The 22,332-nt window shown below is 40.9% G+C and overlaps 1 protein-coding gene across 2 annotated transcripts in view; it reads right to left on the bottom strand.

Moving 5' to 3' along the window:
* Nucleotides 1–22,332, bottom strand: part of CNGA3 (cyclic nucleotide gated channel subunit alpha 3) — a 57,746-nt gene that overhangs the window by 13,636 nt on the left and 21,778 nt on the right. For both annotated transcript variants that reach the window (XM_020809552.3, XM_072994448.2), the window contains exon 2: nt 223–354. In XM_020809552.3, coding sequence (XP_020665211.3) covers nt 223–323 — 101 coding nt within the window. In that variant the 5' untranslated portion in view covers nt 324–354. The remainder of the gene's footprint in view (nt 1–222; nt 355–22,332) is intronic.

Here is a 22,332-nt window from a genome sequence, read left to right as displayed (position 1 = left end):
TATATTCTTCACATTGTTATGTTCTCACAGTAACCCAGTGAGGGACAGACCCACTAGTATGTCCATGTTACAGTAGGTGAAGCTGGGAACAAGGTAACCAAACATACCTATTACAAACATATGTAAAATGGCATTTTACATGTAAGGTTTTAGATATGCTTAACTTTGATCAGACTATAAAGTATACTCCCATAATGCTTGAGTTTCATTTTGCTGCATTACCTGATAAATCCATTTTCCAAATTGTTAGGGTCATCATCAACAGTTTTCAAAGACAATCCATGGGCAGCTGGGCAAGAGTGATAGGTGTCAACTTTAGCCATTTTGCTTCACATGTCAGCCACCCAACGATACCTGGAATATGGGAAGAATATACAGTATTGCAGATTCTGAATTATAAGGAAATAACCTTAAAGATGTTTGAGACAGAGAGAGAGAGAAATCTTTACGAAGACTATGAAAGTTTGCAATGCAATTTATTTAAAGCTGCTTATAGCGCTGTCTTCTAGATGCCTATTTAGAAATAAGTGTTGACAAATTCAATGAGGCTTATTCATAGATAAATACTTCTACTAGAGACAGGTAATTTCAATAGGTCCAGGGCATATGTCCCCAAAGACAGTGGCGGATTCCCAACCAAGACCCCTGCATTCCCCAAAACTAACAAAAAAATCTTATACAACATGTAAAATCTTGGGACAGAATTGGTGAAATTGTCCATCACATCTTCTCAGAGTGTGTAGAAGGCATTTTATGTAGAGAAAAAGGGGGCTGGGGATGCTGGGGGGGAGCACACTGGGGACCATGGGAGATCCCAAGCAACATTTTGTCCAACATTGATGTCTTGCTACCCTTTATTTAGAATTGCCTCTTCAGGCATGCAACTTTACTGTCATCTTTTATGATAGAAGAGAACCTGTAGTCCTCCAGATGTTATTGGAGTACATCTTTCATCAATCATTGGCCATTGGCCAGGGTAGCTAGGGGTGATGGGAATTAGAATCCCATAACATATGGAGACTTAGAAATTGCTTTTCCCTTATTTATAACAAAACAACACAAGCAGAAAAATATTAAAAATTAAAATGTGCTGTCAAGTCTGTTATGACTTTAAGTGACCCTCCCGGGTTTTTTTGTTGTTGTTGTTGTTGGTACCCTGGGAACATGCAATTTGCCAAAGACCACCCATGTGACAGCACTTAGCCTGACATGCTCCAAGTGGTTTTGGCTAGCCCCTCTCCCAGAAGGCACAACGGTGGTCTGAACTTTGAGCCCTGTTAAGTGCTCCAGCCCATTAGCTCTAGGACTAAATACGTTTCTGCACAGCCAGAGAAATGTACTGGGACCCTGAATCTGATACTTGGTTGCTTGTTTATGCTCTTACAGTGCACCAAACTGTACATGTTTCATCAACAATGGCTTGATAGAACTCATCTTATTGTGAAGCTGAGCAACACAGCCTCTTCAAAACAGTGATCTGTTGGCATAGAAAGTCTAGTAACTGAACCATAAAATTCAACAACCCCACAAAAAGACATTGAGGTAAAATGGGATCTAATCCAAACAGAATTTCACCTTTTGACAGAATTGGTTAATAGGAAATCAGAGATAGTTCTTCCATGTGTATTTCTGAGTTTCATACAATTTTATATAAATAAGGAAAAAATACTCATAATCAGAATTATATAGGTAGAGTGCCTTTCCTTTCATCATTAAAGCATTTTTGTTGCAAAAAATTTTTGTCAGTCACACTGCTGTCCAAATTTTTCACAATGTAGGGATACATATATAATTTCATTTTCATAAAAGGGTGTGACACTGATTTCATTCAAATCAAGAGCCACTCACTAATAGGCTGAAACAGGACAAAGACTGGAACCCAAGGAACAAAAAACGTAGCATGGAATCAGTTTATACATGTATTGGGAACAAGTCTGTTGAAATCAAAAGTATTTACTACTGTGCAAACCTGCAAACAACTGTATTGTATAGGCACAATAGTCCATATCCTTTTGAAATTAATGGCAAGTCTCTCAGTGAGTTTAATAGCTCTGTCATCTTACACACAATTTTCTGGCAATGTCTCGGTAAATTCTCTGCATGCTATTTTACTTCCAAACATATACTCAGTTGTGAAGGCAAATTCAACATTACACTGTGAGAATTCTCTGAAATCCCATAATCTGGTGGTGTGTTACAAGATATGAGTTATGACTGTATTCAGTTGTTACATTGGTGACATGACATCAATCTGTTACCTACACGATTTTGGTTTGAGATAATCTGCAGCTGATTATAGGTCAATGAAGATGAGCAAGGCTTGATAGGAATCTGGAATTGAGGGTTCTGGACTCAAACTCACCAGGTTGGGCCCAGACCTATTTGGTCACCCTTTAGTCCCATCGAAGTGCAGTTTTAAACCAACAATACATTAACTATCAGCCAACAACAGAATGAAAACAGTCTCAAGAAGCAATATTCAAAACAATACTGGCAATCAAAATCCCAGGAATTAATTATCCCACCTTTCTCCCCTAGTGGGAACCCAAGGGGGTGGCCAACAATATTTAAAATCCACGATTTAAAAAATACCAATTTAAATCTAAAACTATATATACAAATATTTGAAAACATTCTTTTTAAATTGTGAATTGATTTTTTTTTTAAAAAAAACACCTTCCCCTCTCAACTGCCTGCTGATCTCCCAAATGCCTCTCTAAAGGCATATGTTCTCAGATGCTGGCAGAAGAAAAGGAGGGAAGGGGCTAAATGCCCCTCCTGATGAAGGGAGTTCTATCCTCTGGAGCAGCCACAGAAAAAGCCCTCTTTTGAGTCCTCACCAGTGCTTGTGATCGGACTGAGAGAAGGTACTCCCTTTATTACTAGTGGGGCCTGCACATATGCCTTTTGTAAAGGGTTATATAGTATGCCTTGACACCCTAGTGAGGGTGCCAGCACACCTGTGAAGGTCCTGGGGCACAAAGAGCACAAAAGCAAATCACAACTATAGCTGATATCAAAATTGTCTCCCATCATCCGCCTTCCAGCTTTTAACTCCTGTGATCTTTGGCATCTTATGATGTATCTTTAACCTTTACTTAGATTTTATCTTTAAATGAAGTTGCCTGAATGAAACCTTGCTTAGTTTTTATCCTCAGTTTATATCCTTTAGTAAAGTTTTCTGAATAAAAGCCAGTCTCTTAGATTCATAAAATGTAATTGTCTCATTTGGGGGGGGGGGGGTCCTGCATATTTTCTTTTCCATGTTTTCTTTTCAATTAGGAAGAAATCTGGTGCTGGGTCAGTAGTAGCACAACAAACGTTAATGTACTGCAGCTCCCACAGGCCTTGCCATCACAGCAGATCAAGATGGGAGCTGTAGTCCACCAACACCTGAAGGACCATACCTTCCACACCCCTGCTCTAAAACATCAAAATATGAAATGCTAAGTGCAAGCCTAACTATGATCTTCCCAGTTCCTGATAAGCTCTCCACAAGCAAGGTGGTAGCATTTACTCTGATTACAAAGATATAGATGGTTGTGTAAACCTACATTTAAGAAGCACAGTAACATTCACAATTGTCTTTGTTGCCCTGAATTATGTATTTTTGAGTCCCATGTCTCATTGATTTAATGAGTCCAGCTGGAATTAAATTGGATTTAGCCACCATGCACAGGTTATAATTGAAGGATATGCTGCTATAAATAACCTATATGTTCAAGACTACAGCCAATCTTGTGTACACCTCAGACAGAGAAGATATTCCATGAATGATACCATAGGTATTATAGCTGAGAATTACCTAGCTTTAGCAGATAAATTGCTCAAAGCTCTTCTATATTTTGTAACATGGACATTTACATTAGTAGGAAGGTTAGGAAGGCACATGATGAAAGTTCCTGCTAGGACATGAGCTTGCACTGCTGCTCTGTTTTTTTATGTGTTAAAAGCACAAATTGGATTTGCTAATAGAAACAATTACCGTTTCCATCTTCTTGGATATATTATCATTATTATTAGCATTTGTATTTACAATCGACAGATCCTTACCCTACTTGCATTTATCCACATAACCTCTGCTTCATAATGAAAGGACCAAAGAGAGACATGCCAAGGTCCTAGGATACTTAAGTTTAAGAGGGATTATTGCCACTGAAAGTACATTATGCTAACTATGATGTATACCTTGAAATTTATGAATTTCACATTTAGAGGCCCTTCATAATATAACAGTGGTCGGGGAACAGGAGTAAATTACCCCAAATGGGGTAAAAGTGAAAATCCTGGGGGTAATGAGCAGAGTGCTACCCCCTCCCTCCCACCCACCCCCACCCCTGCAGCCAAACCTCAAATTGTAAGCTACCTCTCCCTGTTACTTCCTGGTTGCAATAGGCACTTGTAAATCCTCCATTTGTTCAGAGATCAGAGATAAGCCTGCTTAATTGGCTACAGCTGTGGAATAGCCCCAATCAATCAATCAATCAATCCAGGGCTTTGAATGACTGCTTCCTCCGGAAATGAATGCAAGCAAGCAGGAGGCGGGAAAGGATCAAGGGGAAGGAAGGTGCAAGAGACCCTGGGCTTCATCAAGCTTATTTAAATGTATGGAGGGAGGGAGGGAGGGAGGATGGATGTGTGTGTGTGTGTGTGTGTGTGTGTGTGTGTGTGTGTGTGTGTGTGTGTGTGTGTGTGTGTGTGTGTGTGTGTGTGTGTGTGTGTGTGTGAGAGAGAGACAGAGAGAGAGAGAGAGAGAGAGAGAGAGAGAGAGAGAGACTGACTCAAAACTATGAAAAAAGGAACAGGCAAGGCTTGAATTAAGGCAGGAAAAAAGGGTGGAGGGAGGGAGGGAGGGTGGTGTGTTTGTGTGTGTGTGTGTGTGTGTGAGAGAGAGAGAGAGAGAGAAAGACTGACTCAAAACTATGAAAAAAGAACAGGCAAGGCTTGAATTAAGGCGAGGGAAAGGATTCATCAAACACTGCATCATTTCCTTCCTTTCAAATCAAGGGGGTAATGTTGGCTTATATAAATTTTTTGGGGGGGAGGGGTAAAAGGTAAAAAAGTTCACTGGCTCCTGATAATATAAGGTCCTGAAGGTTAGTGCCTAAAATATAGCATACTTGCCTTGTGCCTACATCTGCCATTGTGCCATGCCCTCAGTCACAGTCAGGGTAACTCCCATCAAAAAGAGGACAAGCGTTCTAGAGAGGAGGCCAAACATTTGCATAACAGTCGTAGATGTGAATTTAAAATCGTACACTTAGGATATCTCTGTAAATTTAACAAACGTCAGTATGTATTCACTTATATATAATGAAATAAAAGTAGAGGTTTAGGCCTGAATCCTGTTGGGGGAGCCTGAGTGGAAAGATAATTGCATAAGTGGCTCCGCCCCTTTGGAAGGATGTCTGTGTAGTGTGATTTCACCAATTAAGAATTGTGCCATCAAGTCTTGCCAAGGGTTTTCTACGTAGAGAATGCTCAGAGTTGGTTTACCATTCCTTTCTTCTGGTGGTGACCTGGGACTCTGTGACTTCCCCAAGGCTACACAGGCTGGTTCTTCTTGTAGAAGGCGCAGTGGGAAATCAAATCAGTCCCTGGCTCCGCAGATGCACAGCGAGCTCCCTGAGATCCAGCTGGCATTGGTTATGTAACCAGTTGGGTGACTGACTGCATGAGGGACACCTCCCCAAAGGAAGAAGCCATTTGCATGATTCCCCTTCTCCACACAGTTCCTCCCAACAGGATTCTGGCCTGAATATTTGAGATTCAATTAACATATTTCTAAATAAATGCAATTATATTTTCAGTATTTAACTATTAACCTAAAACATCTAATATACAGCTTTAATATTTAATAATAGCTCTCAGAGAAGGACCAATTATGTTTGTTTCAGAGTAGTGAAAAAACAATGTCTTGTGACAACCATTTAGGCTGGTAAAACCGAGAGACACCAAGGGTACAGCTAGTGCCGGTGCTGCTGTCTAAATACAAGTCCAGACATGAGCCTAACAACAAACTACATTTCCCAGCAGTCCTTGCTACCTGAGAAGGGACACTTGCTCCAAACTACTTACTGTATTATTATTTCACTTGCGGGGGAGAGATTTTTCATAGATCTACAGCCCACTACTGTGAACATAAATCTGCATCCTGGCTGGGCTTAGAGTCAACAAGCATCATGGCTTCAGCAGCAGGAATGTGCATGCACAGCACTTCTACCCTTCTGCTACCTCAGAGTCACCAGAAAAGCAAAACAAAGCTGCCACCACACTTCTCTCAGCCGCTCTCACCTGGTCACTTCCAAGCTGGTTGTAGGACAACCTTCTAGTTGTAAGACCGGCTCAGATCTGGTTCACCCTAGTGACACTGCAGCATAACGCATGGCCACCCAACTGTTAAGAAGCAGGGAACAAATTTGCAACTGAATTTTGAAATTCCATCCGTACCACTTCTTAGTCCAGCAACCTTACCCTTTTAACTACTTTTTTAAAATTTCATTTCATTTTTTATTCTGCTCTGCAGGTAACGAAATAATTAAAAACAACGACAACTAAAAACTGAGTACTTTATAATGTTGAAGTGTCTTCAAACATATTAGAATATTGGAAAGCCACTAGCTTAAAAACCATTTAAAACATTTTAGACACATATCAAAGACAGTAAAAACAGTCAGTACAGTGGCACCCATTAAAACCTCCTTCCCAATCTCAAAGGCCTTCCTGAAGAGAAAGCTTTTGCCTGCTGACAGAAGGACAGGACAGAGGAGACCAACTTAGTTTCCCATGGGGATTAGTTTCTTAGCCTAGGAGGAGCCACTGAAAAAGCCTTATCTTATATGTGGTTTTCATTATCCACAGGAGGCCATGGAACCAATCCCCAGCGGATATGGGGGTCCTACTCTTACTGTATTTATATTGATGCAGTTTCACAGAAGTCAGTTGAGGAATGACATTTATGAGGAACTACCTTCTAGTGCATCAAAGCAGTGGTCCATGCAACTATAGAGTGCTTCTTCAGTGTTTCACCAGGGTATCAGAGATAGCTCTCTTCTCTCAAGAGCTGGCGGGAACTGAAGACAGTAGCCCTATAAAGCCTGTGCTCTGCGCAGGAGTTCTCAAATTTCTTCTGCCCCAAAGTTTTAAAACCCCAGTTAATCTTTGTGTCCTATGTGTACAGTGGGGTCTTGACTTGAGAACTTAATCCGTATTGGAAGGCGGTTCTCAAGTCAAAAAGTTCTCAGGTCAAATCTGCATTTCCCATAGGAATGCATTGAAAACCATTTGATCCGTATCTGCTCTTTTCCGTCCATAGAAACTAATGGGAAGCTGCTATTCTGCCTTCGACCACTAGAGGGGGATATTTTGCTTCTTTTTCTCTTAGGTCAAGAAAGGTTCAGGGAAGGCAGGGAAAATACAGTCCAGGCAGTACAGTACCAGGCAGTCCGAAGACTGTCTCCCAATCCACTCTCTAAACGCTGGGAGGAGTGAGGAAGCAGACAGGCACCCTTTTCACTGGCCAACAGTTAACTGAAAGTTCACATTTTGCACTTTCCCTGCCTCCCACGTGGTTTTTTTCCAGTTCTTAACTCAAATCTAAGTATGTAAGTCAAGTCAATATTTTCCTATGAGAGCGGTTCTTAAGTCAAAATGTTCTTAACTCGAGCCGTTCTTAAGTCAAGAGCCCACTGTATATTTTTCAGCCATGTACATGGTTCTACAGGAAGGGTAGGTCCTCCTCATATCTCAAAAATGAAAAATTTGCATAGAGATTTTACATTTAAAATCAGCTCTTGTTCCCTCTAGTGGGCAGGAAGTAATTCAACACAAGGCTTTGCTCCCCGCAGCTGGTTTAGACTAGGAGGCCAGTCCCTCGTTTCCTCAAAGCTGGAAGTCACTTCAAACAACTCAAAAGCACCAAGAATGACATAATTCATTCCTGCAACCCCTAGAGGACAAAAATGGGCTTCTCTCTCTCTCTCTCTCTCTCTCTCTCTCTCTCTCTCTCTCTCTCTCTCTCTCTCTCTCTGTCACACACACACACACACACACACACACACAAAAGAGGGGAAATTGGGGGTGGGGAGGAGCTGCATTCTCCAGCACCCAAGGATGGATGTGGATAACCCCCAGATGGCTTGAAGTTGTCCGCCCCCATTTTATATGAAGGCCAAACAACTCTACTTTCTCACAATCTTTTCTCATTATTCACATGAAATACACTGCTGATGTTGCTCCCGCTGCCACTATCAGCCTCTGTCTCAAAAAATTCAGTGTTCTGCTAACTATTCAATGCATGGAACAGTTCAGTGGGCAGCTTATAAGAATGCAAAGAACAGCTACAAAATTTGTGAAGGCCTCTTGCTTAAAAGGCTGTTAAGAAAATGTGTACAGGTTATGAGAAGATACGGTTGAGATCAGTTAGTAAGGTAAAATCTGTGTGTCTTAACGAGGGGCAGGTGATGCTTTCCAATTTGGTTCATTTTCTAAAAATGAGAACTTCCTATAATCAACAAGTTCCATCGTAAACAAAAACAAAAGATCTTGTTATTTTAAAAAGTTTGAATGTGGGAGACGGCAAAAGTGATACAGTCCTCCCTCCTAATTTTGTCAAACTGGCTAAGACCTTCCCTGACTTTTCCGACACCATTATAGAATAGCCAGCCTTCAGCACAGCTTGCACATAATGCATTATAAGCAACATTGCCTGTAATATGTCCCCTTTGCTTTGTAATGAGGATCTAAAGATATTACATTTCACAAGTAAGGCACAACCCGCAATTTTTTTAATCAAAAAGGAATGTTTACTCCTATTACTTTAAAATATTGGCAAGGGGAGCATTTCTAGGTATTTTGATTATGGGCCATGTTTAATTGTTAAAGGGTTTTAAAAGTACCTTAAAAGTAACATGCTACATAATGGTTGAAATCCTGGTGTTTTAATTTATGCTGCAATAACCTAGAGATGTCCTCAGCCACATTGGCTTTTCAGGAACTAAAAAATTAAAATTTCTGATCTCCCAAATATTTCCTGGCATTCCCTTTGTTTTTGGAAAGCCACTGGGAGCAACAGGATGGGGGGTGTCCTTAATTTTTGAAAACCACCAGGATATTGCCTGCAACAGTGATTCCAGCAATTAGAGACTCCCCCACCCGCAATGTCTTCCCCATGACTAAGGGGATCCGAAGACAGCCTTGATACCTTTGTAGTGAGCAGAAACATTTCATTTCTGAAAAACCGCTGCAGTTGATGACATCATCAACCTTATGGAGCAAAAGTTACACTACTGGATTTAAGCCAATGGATTAAATTCAAAAGTCATGTGAATGGGTTAACAGCAGAGATGGGCATTTACCACATTCCAGCAGTATAGTGTGGTTTAGTGGATTGGCCCCTCAGGTGTTGCACAAGCATCCTGGATTCATCCCCCTACCTGCACCTGCTCCTCTGAGTGGGTGCCCGCAGGAGGCGGTGGGTGTGGAATTCAGGGTTCCATGATCAACACCTGTGGGCCAGATCCACCGAACCACAGTAAGTTGCCCATCTCTAGTTAACAATACATTTTAAAAAACTAAAGGGAAAATAATCAATGAGGAATCATTTTTTTTAAAAAAATCACTCCAAACTTTCCCCAGCAAGTAAATAAATAACAAAATGAAGATGATGGAACCAACACATTATACCCTGTTTCCCTGAAAATAAGACAGGGTCTTATATTAATTTTTGCTCCAAAAAAAGGCATTAGGGCTTATTTTCAGGGGATGTTTTAATTTTGTCATGTACAACCATCTACCTTCATTCAAATACAGTCATGTCATCTTCTGGTTGCTGCACAAGGATGGAGGGCGGGTTTTCATTTAACTAGAGCTTATTTTGGAGTAGGACTTATATTACGAGCATCTTGAAAAATCATACTAGGTTTTCAGGTTAGGTCTTATTTTAGGGGGAACAGGGTATATCTGATTGCTATTCTAGCTGATATATTTTTTCTAAGTCAGGGAGCTGAGCTAAGCAACTCATGGGGTTCCCTCTAAGTCATTGGTCCCCAACCTTGGGCCTCCAGATGTTCTTGGACTGCAACTCCCAGAAGCCTTCACCACCACCTCTGCTGGCCAGGATTTCTGGGAGTTGAAGTCTAAGAACATATGGAGGCCCAAGGTTGGGGACCACTGCTCTAAGTCACGGAGAGACTCGTGTGTATGTGTGTAAATCAGAAACTGTTTTACACCTCCTAAGCCACTCATCAACTTATTGGAATTTATCCCTAACCATAGGAGGCGCATTTTGACACCTTGGGCCACTGTCCCACATTTTGCTGTCGATATGCAGCCTGTCCCTGGGATACATCATTGGTAGATTGATTATTTGATCTCGTTTTTAACACATAAAGTCTGTCTCTTCTTCTTATGGGACAACCTGATCTAAAAGCAACATCTGGAATAAACAGAGAACCGCCAGTGCAAGTAGAGGGGATTCCATGTGTGCCCCAGAACTCCCAGAAAAGGTATACGTAGGTGGAAGAGTGCTAAAAAAGAATCCTAAAGAGAAAACACAGGACTCTTCCAGAGAGGGCATTTGTGTCTTTAAAATCTTCATTAGCCTTAATGGGAATTGCCCCAACATTCAGATGATGCTCCTCTTAACTTGGTATGTACAGGGATTTCTTCTGCGTCTTCCCAAGCCCCTTTGGATCCTCCTATTATCCTGCCTACACATGAAGGGACGATAGCGTTCCTCTCTATGAAAATGTGGGAAAGGAAGAAACAAAGAAAGCAAAGGTGGAGCAAAGGTGCCAGTGTTTCCCCTTGGTGTTTTTTGCTTCCCCAGCTTCCTGTGCTTTCAATATTCCTGCTACCACCCAAGCCTACACTGTCTCAAGACCAGTGGTTCCCAACCTTGGGTAAATCAGGTGCTTTTGGACTGCAACTCCCAGAGGCCTTCACCAGTAGCTGTGCTGATCAGGGCTTCTCAATGTTGCGGTCCAAGAACACCCGGGTTATCCAAGATTGGGAATCACTACTCCAGATTTTGGCAGAGCCTGAAAAATAATGCCTTAAAAACATCTAACTACACAGCAGATAAAAGTTCAGGGACCTTCAGAGCAGAATTAGCACCCAGCCTTTCCAGAGTTGTTGTTACATGCTATCAAATCAGAACTGATTTATAACGACCCTAATAGAGTTTTCAAGGTAAGTGAGATACTGTATTTAAGGGGGGGGGTTAACAGTTGCAGGGATGTGATGGCGCTGAGGGACGTGGTGGCGCAGAAGCCTTTGTGTGCTGCAGGGTCAGAAGACCAGCAGTCATAAGATCGAATCCACGTGACAGAGTGAGCTCCCGTCGCTTGTCCCAGCTCCCGCCAACCTAGCAGTTTGAAAGCATGTAAATGCGAGTAGATAAAAAGGTACCACCATGGTGGGAAGGTAACAGCGTTCCAGGTCTAAGTCACACTGGCCACGTGACAACGGAAACTGTCTTCAGACAAACGCTGGCTCTACGGTTTGGAAATGGGGATGAGCACCGCCCCCTAGAATCGAACACGACTGACTGAAAAATGTCAAGGGGGACCTTTTTTACCAGTTCCACTTCATCAGTCAGTTTCTATACCTAAGCGGGGATTCAAATCTTGTTCTCCAGAATCCTACACTACACTGCGATCACCAGCGTAGACCAGATGTTATTATTTTGTTCTCTTCAACTGGCACTTACTGTTTCAATAACTCACTCAGAAACATTGGTAAGAGAAACAATGAACACAGTTTCACAGATTGACAGATGCATTCTGACTGCATAGCTAACTAAATACTGACTACATACTGACCTACTGACCACAGACATACTGAAAAATGACCCAAACTTTAAAAACAGTAGGAAAAGGATTCTTAAGGAGAAATGCGTAGCAGAGTGGGAACAACTGGTTGCTACTGGAATTATTGACACTTATCCCAGCCCAGAAAGGTCCATCCCAGCCAAATCCTCTTAAAAGCAGCATACAAAGGTTGCTAAATTCCAATACTAGACCCACTGAATGAGTTATGATGACAAAGTACGTATTAAACTTAACCTGCCCTGTTTCCATTGTTCCCATATTGCGGGGAGGGATGGAGCTTGCAGACTTGAATCGAGGATGTACTGATGCCCTGTCTGGAAGACTTCACAATAATTTTTTTCTTCCCGACCTTTCTTTTCCCATCTTTGGATGAGGGAAGGGGTAGAGATTCAGCCTCACTACATAGCAAGTCCTGACTGTTTAAGACTTATCTTTATGTTGTTTTTCTATTGAAAAATCTTTTCCCCTGAAAGTTTTGGTTTATCCAGTGGTGTGTGTATGTGTCTGGTGAGCCAAGCCCACCTATACAACAACATATGAGCCTCATTCAGTTGTTACTACAGTATATGGAGAGCACACAAGCGGAGAGGGAGTGCCCTACACTTTCCCTTCTCTGTCACTGTTGGCCTCATGGAAAGATATTGTCTGAAGAGGAAAATATTACCCTACCCATCTAGGCTCCCTACATGAGCCATAACCCTGATTTTCATTTCTGTTCTGGCTCATGTAATAACAATTTCTTCAGAAAGATGTTTTCCATGATAAAATCAGTATTGGAGGGAGCAGTGTGAGCATGTTTATCACATGCACTTTCTACAAATTCCAATTTTAAAAAAATTAAATAGGGCTACGTACAACACCCCTCTGTAATGATAAAATAAGGGAAGTTGTTTACAGAGATTATAGTGGCTGGAATCCTGTTGGGGCAGATACTATCTGTGCAGTGGGAGTGACATCACCATCAGTGGCAGATTGTTGCTTATTAAAGCCTTCCCTTTTCAACTTCAGGGTGCATGTGACCTCATCTTACTTTATGCAAACTATGTGCACTTCAAAATTGAAAACAGAAATCTTTTACCATCAGCTATCTGCCACTAATGCTGACATCACTTCCATTCTGGAGGTGGAAGTGCACAACAGGATTCTGTTAATACTATAATTTGATTTTGTTTTCACTAAGCACCAGAACTCCTAATATGTGAAGATTAATGTTAGATCTAATGTGTAGACTTATTTATCTCAAGGAATTTGGTATAGCAGTATTTCACACAATTGTTGACAGAAAAAATACTAAGTTCTTTATATACATTTCTGAGTACCTTGATTTGCCCAAAGAAAAAAAGTGATAATGAGGGGGGGAAATGCAATATCTATAAAATGGCATACTGTAATTCTGACATATGGTTTTTTAAAGTGTTAACATGTTTCTTTTTTACTTATTTCCAATCAAAGTTCTATACTTTCATCCAATGACGTGAAAAACAAATCAACAGGGCTCAACTGATACCCAGGAGGAAAAATCTACAAGCAAACTCAGAATAGAAATGAAAGTACAGTATCACTTTTTATCCTCACCCCACAACAAACATTTCTCAAATATATTATTAGTGATCTACCACCAATCCAGAACAATTATACTTCTCTCTTGGAGGCGTCAGGTGGTAGGCCAATGCTTGCTAACAAACCATTGCCCACCTCAAAATTTTTATGAACCAGCAATTACAAAACGTACAAGAGAGATACAGACTCAGGAAAAAAACAGCCTGTGGCAGAACCAAGTGCCAACTCTTCCCCTGTATATATTCAGGAACATGGTTAGATCACTTAGGGGGCTGTTCATCTGCTCATTTTCCACGGGCAGATATGGCATCATCTGCCAGCAACATCCTACTGTATTTTAGATAGGATGAGCAGGCAATGCTATATGCAAAAGAAAAAACACCAGGGAAACATATCAGCCTCACAAGACATTACATCTCTGGCCTGATGGTGGTCATTTCAGAGCAAAAGAACTTCCAGGACAAATTATAGCAGGACACAGTTGCAAAAACAAATGAAGAGGTTTATTCTAAGCTCGTAGCTTAAAAGAGGGACAAAAGGCTTTTTATTTCAATGCAAGTTTCTGTCTGTTCATCCAGCCATTGCATCACCATACAATTTTTCTTTGCTTACATACAATTGGTAAGGCAGTTTTGATTGGCTAAAATCCCTCTGTTTAGCATAGCAACTTGCAACTAGAGTGGGCCCATTGAATCACTGGAACCTATTGACGAGCTCACTCACTAAATCCCCACTGATTCAGCGGGCCTATTCCAGCTGTGAAGCTACAAGATTTCAACCTAAGTATGTAGTTTTTTTTCATTTCTATCTTTTTGGGACTTTTTGATCATAACCCCCATCCACAGAATTCATCTGAAGATTAAAGGCACATAGAACAGACCTGGGCAAAGTGCAGCCCGAGGGCCACATACGGCCTGCGAGCCGCTCCTCCAGCCCACAGACAGTTTTGAACATCAAAACCATTTATAGCTTTCTGTCTAAAGTTGATCAGTTGCTTATCTTTAACATACTGCAAAAAAAAACCCTTTAGCATTTGTGAAGATTAACAAATTTAAAATAAAAACAATCATAACATCACTGTTTCATGTTATTTTTAAGTCAAGTTGGTTTGGCCCCCGAACACAGTTCAGATTTTTCATGTGCCCCCCCCCTGTAGAAATTAATTGCCCACCCCTGACGTAGAAGCTTGAGTAATATTGCACACAATTGTAGGTGGGCCTACAATCTGTTATGCTTACAAGTAAAACATGTTAGACTTTAAGGTGTGACAGTACTCTTTGTTGGTTTTGCTGCAACAAATTGGCATAGCTACTCCTGTGAGGAGCAAAATTATTCAGAATTAGGCTTATTATGGGGCAGTCTTATGTTTCATATATACAGTGGTGCCCAGCACGTTAATCCGTTCCGGGATTAACGTTGCTATCCAGATTCAGATTCATCGCTATGCCGGGGGGGGGGACCCATAGGAACGCATTAAACTCCGTTTAATGCGTTCCTATTGGGGAAAAACTCACCGCTATGTGGGGAATCCTCCATCCGGCCGCCATTTTCACCGCCCGGTAAGCGAGGGCAGGGCGCGAAAACGCTGTTGACCCAGCGGCCATTTTGGAACCGCCGATCAGCTGTTTGTAAAACATCACAATGCAAAGATCGGTAAGGAAAATGCTTACCGATCATCGCAATGCGATGTTTTCCCTATCTAAAACATCGCAATGCGATTGCATTAGCAATCAAAAAAAACGTGTCGCTATGTGGATTTGTTGTTAAACGGTGCGCTCGTTAAGCGAGGCACCACTGTATATTGTTTAGTTGAGGCCTGCATACTGTGATAAATTGTCACCAGGGTGCAGGGATGGGGACTCAAGTCCGGGGAATCGCTGTCAAGTCAGACTTAAGTCGCACCAGAGACTCAGTTTGGACTGGACTCAGGGGTTTTGCTTTCAGTGACTTGGACTGGACCTGTGGCTTGAAACTGACCCATCCCTCTCTTTTTTCTGGGGGAAAATGCTTGTTTTTAATAGGGACTCAGACTTGGGGCTTGGCACTCAGGACTTGGTACCAAAGACCCAAACTTGAACTTGGGACTTAGACCCCCAAATTTGCCAACATCCCTGCCAGGATGAGATGGTTCTGAAAACTTTCAGAAATGTGAATAGATCCCCTTAGTGTCCAGTTATATATTTTTTATAATTGAGAAAGGCTCTCACTTAGAATGATCCCCCACTACCTAAATTTCAGGAGGAAAAATGAGCCATTTGGCAATGCAGGAGATGGAGCTGTTTTCCCTGATGCTCCTGAGGGCAGAAGTAGGGTCATTGAGTGGAAATTACAAGCAAGCAACTTTGGCCAAAAATAGGAGAAACTTCATACTGCAACTGCTCGCCAGTAAGAACAGCCCACTTCAGGGAGTGGTAGATTCTCCTTCCTTGGAGGTGCTCAGTTCAGCCACAGAATGTGGATGCAACCAGTTACAAATAAATAGTTACTTAATTAATGTATAACTACATTATGATTAGGACTTAGCAAGAGAGAATGTCAATAATTTGTCATGTCACCATAACCCTTAGTTATTTCTATCGGTATGGAAGTGTAGCCTCATTAAATGGTAAAAGAGGGCTAAGAAATTGTTCAAGTACTGACTTGGGCTGCATTCTGTACTGTTGTGAGTGTTTAGGAGAAAGCGAGATGGATGGTAAGAGAATGTGTTTTGTACTATGGGTCAGCAGTTTGTAGCATTTAGATGTTTACTGGTTTACCAGTTACTGAAAGTAACTGAGAGGCAGAATGTATGTGAGAGCCAGAATGGTACTATGGCCAAGGAGATCTGACTTGAAAATCCCCACTTAGGCATGGACACTTTAAATGATCAAACATTCCTTGAACAACTCATATACTTAAAAACCTACTAGGGTCACCATAAGTTGGAAGGAACTTGATAGCACATAAAAAAGATAATAACCAGTTTATTTACTTTCAGTAAATGGGAATAAAGCATTACTGTTAAAAAGTTAACCGTAATGTTCAGTAACTACTTTAAGACCACTGAAATATAGCGGTAACTGATTACTTTTTTAAAATGATCAAGTGTGATGCTGTAATTGCGTCCTGCATTGCAGATCCTGAATGGAAGGGGGTGGGTTGACTCAGTGATCTCAAAGGTCAGTTATGATTCTAAAACAATGTGCACTTAGTGAGAAAACATGTGAAATGCTTTCCTCCTATGACAGTAATTTTAAAAAGTCTTTGCATAATATAAGGAGTCACAAATAACAACGGATCTGTGGCAGCCCTCCGCTGTTGGGTCTCTTGATCGGAAGTCAACCAGCGGAAGGCTGGAGAGTCATCTCCCTGCATAACAATGTCAACCTTCAAAAGCTGTCATATTTGTTATGTACATGATGAGAAATTCACATGGAAATTGTGCTTTTTGAAAAGAAAGCACAAGGGCACATCTGCAACTGAACATTCACAGTAAGAACTGTACTATTATATACCATTTACACTTCCTGTCTCTTAGGCAACAGAAGAGGTTGCTTAAAAATCAGATAAATGAACAACATAGAATGAAGAATATTTGTTCCCTGAACCAATTACATTCTGCATTGAGCAATGAGGATCTTTGGCTAAGATGTCAACAGTATCTGCCCAGTCCTCAGCCACAATCTGCTGGCACCAGTTGCCACTCTGGGCTATTAAATCTCTGCAGTAATTCCTTTATACTTTGCCATTTGACCTGCATTCAGTTATCCTTGCTGTGGCATCATCTGGCTTGAAACTTTTGATCTTCTCATCAAGGGCATGCCAGATATAGTAAAAGTACCTATACATTTTTCAAAGGAAAAATTGGCTGTCTACAAGGTGATTTTCCCCCACCATCTTATATGCCGGACAAACATCCCAGTTGTTGTCCACCATCCTCTGACTGCCTTTCTCTGAGACGACCCAATGCCAATTGAAAAGGGTGTGCAGAAAGCTATTCTGTGCTTCATTCAGAGCACATTGGATAGACATGCTGGCTCTTATGGAACTGGCTCAAGTCTCTGGCACTGTGGGTGAAACCTTATTAGAAAGGTTCAAATTGTTATGATACAGTGGCTCCAGCCACTGTGTGCTTGTAGCTGATTACACATTTTCATTGGGGATGTGCACTCTGTTCAGACAAATGGGTGGACTGAACTTTTTGTAGTTCCAGGATAATCATGGGATGGAGCAAAGAGTCCATAAGTGCTCATGGGGAGGACAGAACAAACCCCCATAGATCCCTTGCATTAAATCTGCCACTTCTGGGGTTTAAAATGTAAAAATTATAATTATGCAACAAATTACAAAGGGGTGGCTAGGAGAAAGAGAAACCAGGGAAGGAGTGTGTGTGTGTGTGTGTGTGTGTGTGTGTGTGTGTGTGTGTGTGATTCATCTTTCCTGTCAGAGGCAGCTCAGGGTGCTGTAAAATATTATTATCCATTCTCTACCTTTTAGAATCTTTATAATCTTTTTTTTAATTTCAGTCTCTATTAACATCAATGCATGATCTGTTATTTTAATAGCATTAATTTCCATATTAACTATCTTAGAAATTAGATCTTGAGATGTAAATATATAGTCTATTCTAGAGTAAGTGTTATGTACCACTGAAAAATAAGTATATCTTTTTTCATCACCTTTCAATTCTCTCCAAATATCTTTCAGATGGTTATTTTTTACCTTTTTGCTTAATATTGTATTTCTTTGATAAATATCATTCCAACCATTAAAAGTTTTATCTTTTATCTTATCCATAACCATATAAGAATCTCCTGCCATAATAACATAACCTTTCTTTACCTTTCCCAATTCTTTAAAAACCATATCATAAAATTCTCCCTGTTTATTCTTAGGTGTATAGACATTAACCAAAGTGTATTCTTCCAACCCCATTTTACCTTGTATTATTATATATCTACAATTACAATCTTTTATTACCTTTTCCACTTTGAATTCACAATTTCTAGAAGTTATAATTGCCACACTTCTAGATTTAGAAGTTCCAAAAAATTTTCATAAATGTCTCTGCTTGAGGCAGAGTGGCAGTCAAGATCAGAGATGTAAAATTTCCAAAAAGAATTCCATTTTTTCCAGGAAAAAAAGAACATTTCCCCGGGGGGGGGGGTTTCTAGAAATTTCCATTCCCCCCAGGGGAAAAAAGGGGGGGAAGGCTTTTTTCCCCTCTCCAGAAAATGTTTTGGAAATTTTCAGAAAAAGAAGTTTTTCCCTTGTTTTTCCCCCCAGAAAAAGAACAGAAATTTTCAGATATTTTACAGTCAGGATACATAATTTTACAAGTCAGGATGCATAATGCTCACCTACTGTATACTCTAAGCCAGTAAACATTTTTAGCACCTGAAGTAGAAAAATCTCAGAAGCAGCATCTCCTTTCTTGATAGTTAAAATACAGGCATATTAACATTGCACTACTAACCATTACCTATCCTTTCTTGATCTCCTAAATTACTATCTAAGGCAATCGCCCCAGTCTCCCTAACGGTAGGGATGGTGGCTGCGCAAGCGGTGGCTTTCTTTCTGTCTGGATGACTGTTCTCTGAAATTAGTTTTGGACTACTGCTCAGTTTCACTGAACTGTTTTGCAAGCTACTGCCTTCTTTCCCCAAGCTTTCTAAAATCTACATGAATTGAGTGACTGAAATCATCAGGTGATTTGGAGGGAGGCGCCATAAATTTACAGATGACATCCAGCTTCCTTTCTCCTTTATATGTGATACAAGTGAGGCTGTGAATGCACTAAGACAGTATCTAGGTTCAACAATGGACTTGATTATGGCCAAGGGCCAAACTACATGTTACAGACAGCCTGTCATTAGAAGCTGGAATCTGTTAATATTCTAGAGATGTGCTTTGGGAAGACCTGAATTACTAAGCAATCATACTTGCAGATGAAACCTGTGCTTATCTCCTAATAATAAAACATAAGAGAGGGCATAGATGGAGTTCCACTTCCACTTTAACAGTAAAGGTTGCATTTAGATGTGTTCATTATTCAGCATTGTCACTAGAGGTCCACAGTAGGTTCACCCAGCCATTCCTGCTCTTCGTTGAAGAGAATTTAGTTGTCGTTAATAACCCTGAAGTTATGCTTTCACAATGGGTTACACTATAATGTGGCCACTGAAGACTACCTGGAAACTAGAGTTAGTTCTGTATACGACTCTCCAGCTGCTGGGACCACTTGTTCTAAGTACCATCTCACCAGTTCTTATCAGCTGATGGGTTGTTTCTAGGTTAGAGAAACTGAAACTGATTGTTGAAGTCATTTATGGCTCAAGCCCCACCTGAGCAGGTAAATGACCACTTAGTCCTGTATCGGCCTGTTCATCTCCTGGGTTAACTGCCAAGAGTTCTTCACTGGACACCCCCACTGAATGTCAGGTACGTGATGCATGATAATTGGAGAAAGATCCTTCTTGGTTGCCCCACCCCCACCCCCAGGTTGTCGACTGATCTTTCCAGGGAAGGTTGCTTTTGCCTATGCTGCCATCTCTACGACACTAAGCAAGGAGCTTTAGATTTCACAGGATTTCCGCCTGATTCCAACAAAAACTGACACTGTTGCTGCTGGTCAGCCCCACACCCTGTTTTCAGAGCTCCTGTGTGGGAGCAGTTGCCTATGAACATGAGGGAAGATCAAGGCTGATGGCAGGAAATGCTTCCTGGATGAACCTGGTCCCACATGGACACATGCAGTTTCTGTTACTGCTCCACAGCCAATTGTGATTTTATTTTTAAGATCTTCTATAATCCATTTTGAGAACCTCTTGGGAGTACAGAATGTAGAATTTGTTTTTAATTGTCTTGTGAATTTTTCTGTTTATGGTGTGTGTGTGTGTGTGTGTGTGTGTGTGTGTTGTTTTTAAGTGTGGCCGGTAGCCATATTAAATTCCGGGTATGGTTTACATACCTGGCCAGTAAATAAATAAATAAATAAATAAATAAATAAATAAATAAATAAATAAATAAATAAATACATAAATACATAAATAAATAAAATAATAATAATAATAATAATAATAATAATAATAATAATAATAATAATAATAATAATAATAATAATAATAATAATAATGATGATGATGATGATGATGATGATGATGATGATGATGATGATGATGATGATGATGATGATGATGATGATGTAAATATAATGAATAAAATATGAATAGCTTTAACATCCTGAGATTATGGTCTTTTATGTTTCCCCCCAGTTGTTTTTAATTGTTGGTCTCTGTTTGCTACAATGTTTTAATGCTCTTATTATATTGGATATTCTTATATTTTGCATGAATCAACTTGGTAGATTCTACCTAAAGAGAAAAAGAATTAAATGTGAAAACATGCAATGGTTGAAGGTTTTTTTCTTACCTCTTCAAGGACTCAAAAAGGCGCACGTACTGTGGTGCACAAAAAACAACAACAACAGTCTCCGCATGTTCTGTGTGCAAATTTAGCAATCTGAACCATTGCTTTGTTCTTGTTAGAAGCAGGTGCAATAGACTACCTACCATTTGGGATGCAGTGGTGTCTCATAGAATCATAGAATAGTGTAGTAGGAAGGGGCCTATAAGGCCATCAAGTCCAAACTCATGCTCGATGCAGGAATTCAAATCAAAGGATATCTCCCAGGTGGTTGTCTAAGTTTCTCTTGAACGCCTCCAGTGTTGGAGCACTCACCACCTCTTGAGGTAATTGGTTCCAATGTTGTACTGTTTCAACAGTTAGGACATTTTTCCTGAAACTCAACAGATTGTTGTAGAATTTGTCTTTAACTTCTGTTGTAGACAACAGTGTTGGTGCATATGCACTAATGAGGGTGATCAGTCCTGCTGATGAGTGGGGATGAAGAGACAGAATTGGTTGTTGTGGGTTTTTTGTGCTCTTTGGCTGTGTTCTGACAGCCAAAGAGCCCGAAAAACAACAACCATTAGTTCCCGGCCATGAAAGCCTTCGCAAATACATAGAGACAGGATTCTTTCACTCCCCACAGTAGGTGCAGCCTACTCAGTTCCATGTTGATGATAGCTGTCTTGCGTGCGTCATCTATTTTCTGCAGGCCGTCAGAAAAGCCAAGCGTCATTGTCCAAACATTCCAGGTGCCCAACTTTAGGGTAGAAGTTTTCTTATGATTGTTGCATGCTGCAAGGTTATCGATCTGCTTGTCGGCTTTCACCCTAAACCCCACACACCCCGTGAAGTTAACAGACCATGGCAAGGTAGCACCTTACTGGCTGGGGACAGCCCAGCTTAAGGCAGGCAGTAGCTACCTAGTGAGTTGCAGTGCCCTCTCCCACCATCAGATGTAGCCCCTGGCATCATGCTCTATGCCAGTCAAGTAAAGACTTATAACCAGTACCTGCTACTTCTTGTGTTATTTTGTATGTGAAGCTGGAATGTCTTCTCCAGAGCATGGAGCCTGGGTAAAATAATACGGAGGATAGGCTGTTACCCAAGCAGCAAATCCCCCCTCTCCATGTCACTGAAATAGTCCAATGGAAAGGCAAGAGCCAATACAACTGGTTCCAGCAACGTCGCAGGAGTTGCCAAAATGGCGCGAACTACCTCTGGGACTGTAGCTCCATATTTTGCCTCCTGAAGCTTTTTTCATCAGTGAATATAGCCACAAGGCAGTGCAGGTATGAAATCGGAGTTTTCCTTCTTCTAGATGGGCTGCCTTCCAAGGCTGACAAGCCCCACCTACCCGGGCTGCTCTCTAATAGTGCGAAGTAACAGCAGTTATAATATATTTTGTCTTACTGAGATCCTCAGTATCCATGGGAATTCAAGAGAACCTGGGAGAACTACTTGCATGGACTATAGCTTCCAGACTATTGCACATAGCACAGCGAATGTGCCTTCTTTCTGACATCCATTCTTGATCTAGCATATCCATATTTTA

Source organism: Pogona vitticeps, chromosome 3 (genome assembly GCF_051106095.1).
Source record: "Pogona vitticeps strain Pit_001003342236 chromosome 3, PviZW2.1, whole genome shotgun sequence".
NCBI classification, from domain to species: Eukaryota; Metazoa; Chordata; class Lepidosauria; order Squamata; family Agamidae; genus Pogona; species Pogona vitticeps.
The sequence above is the reverse complement of the archived record's forward strand: the minus strand, read 5'-3'. Positions and strand labels throughout refer to the sequence as shown.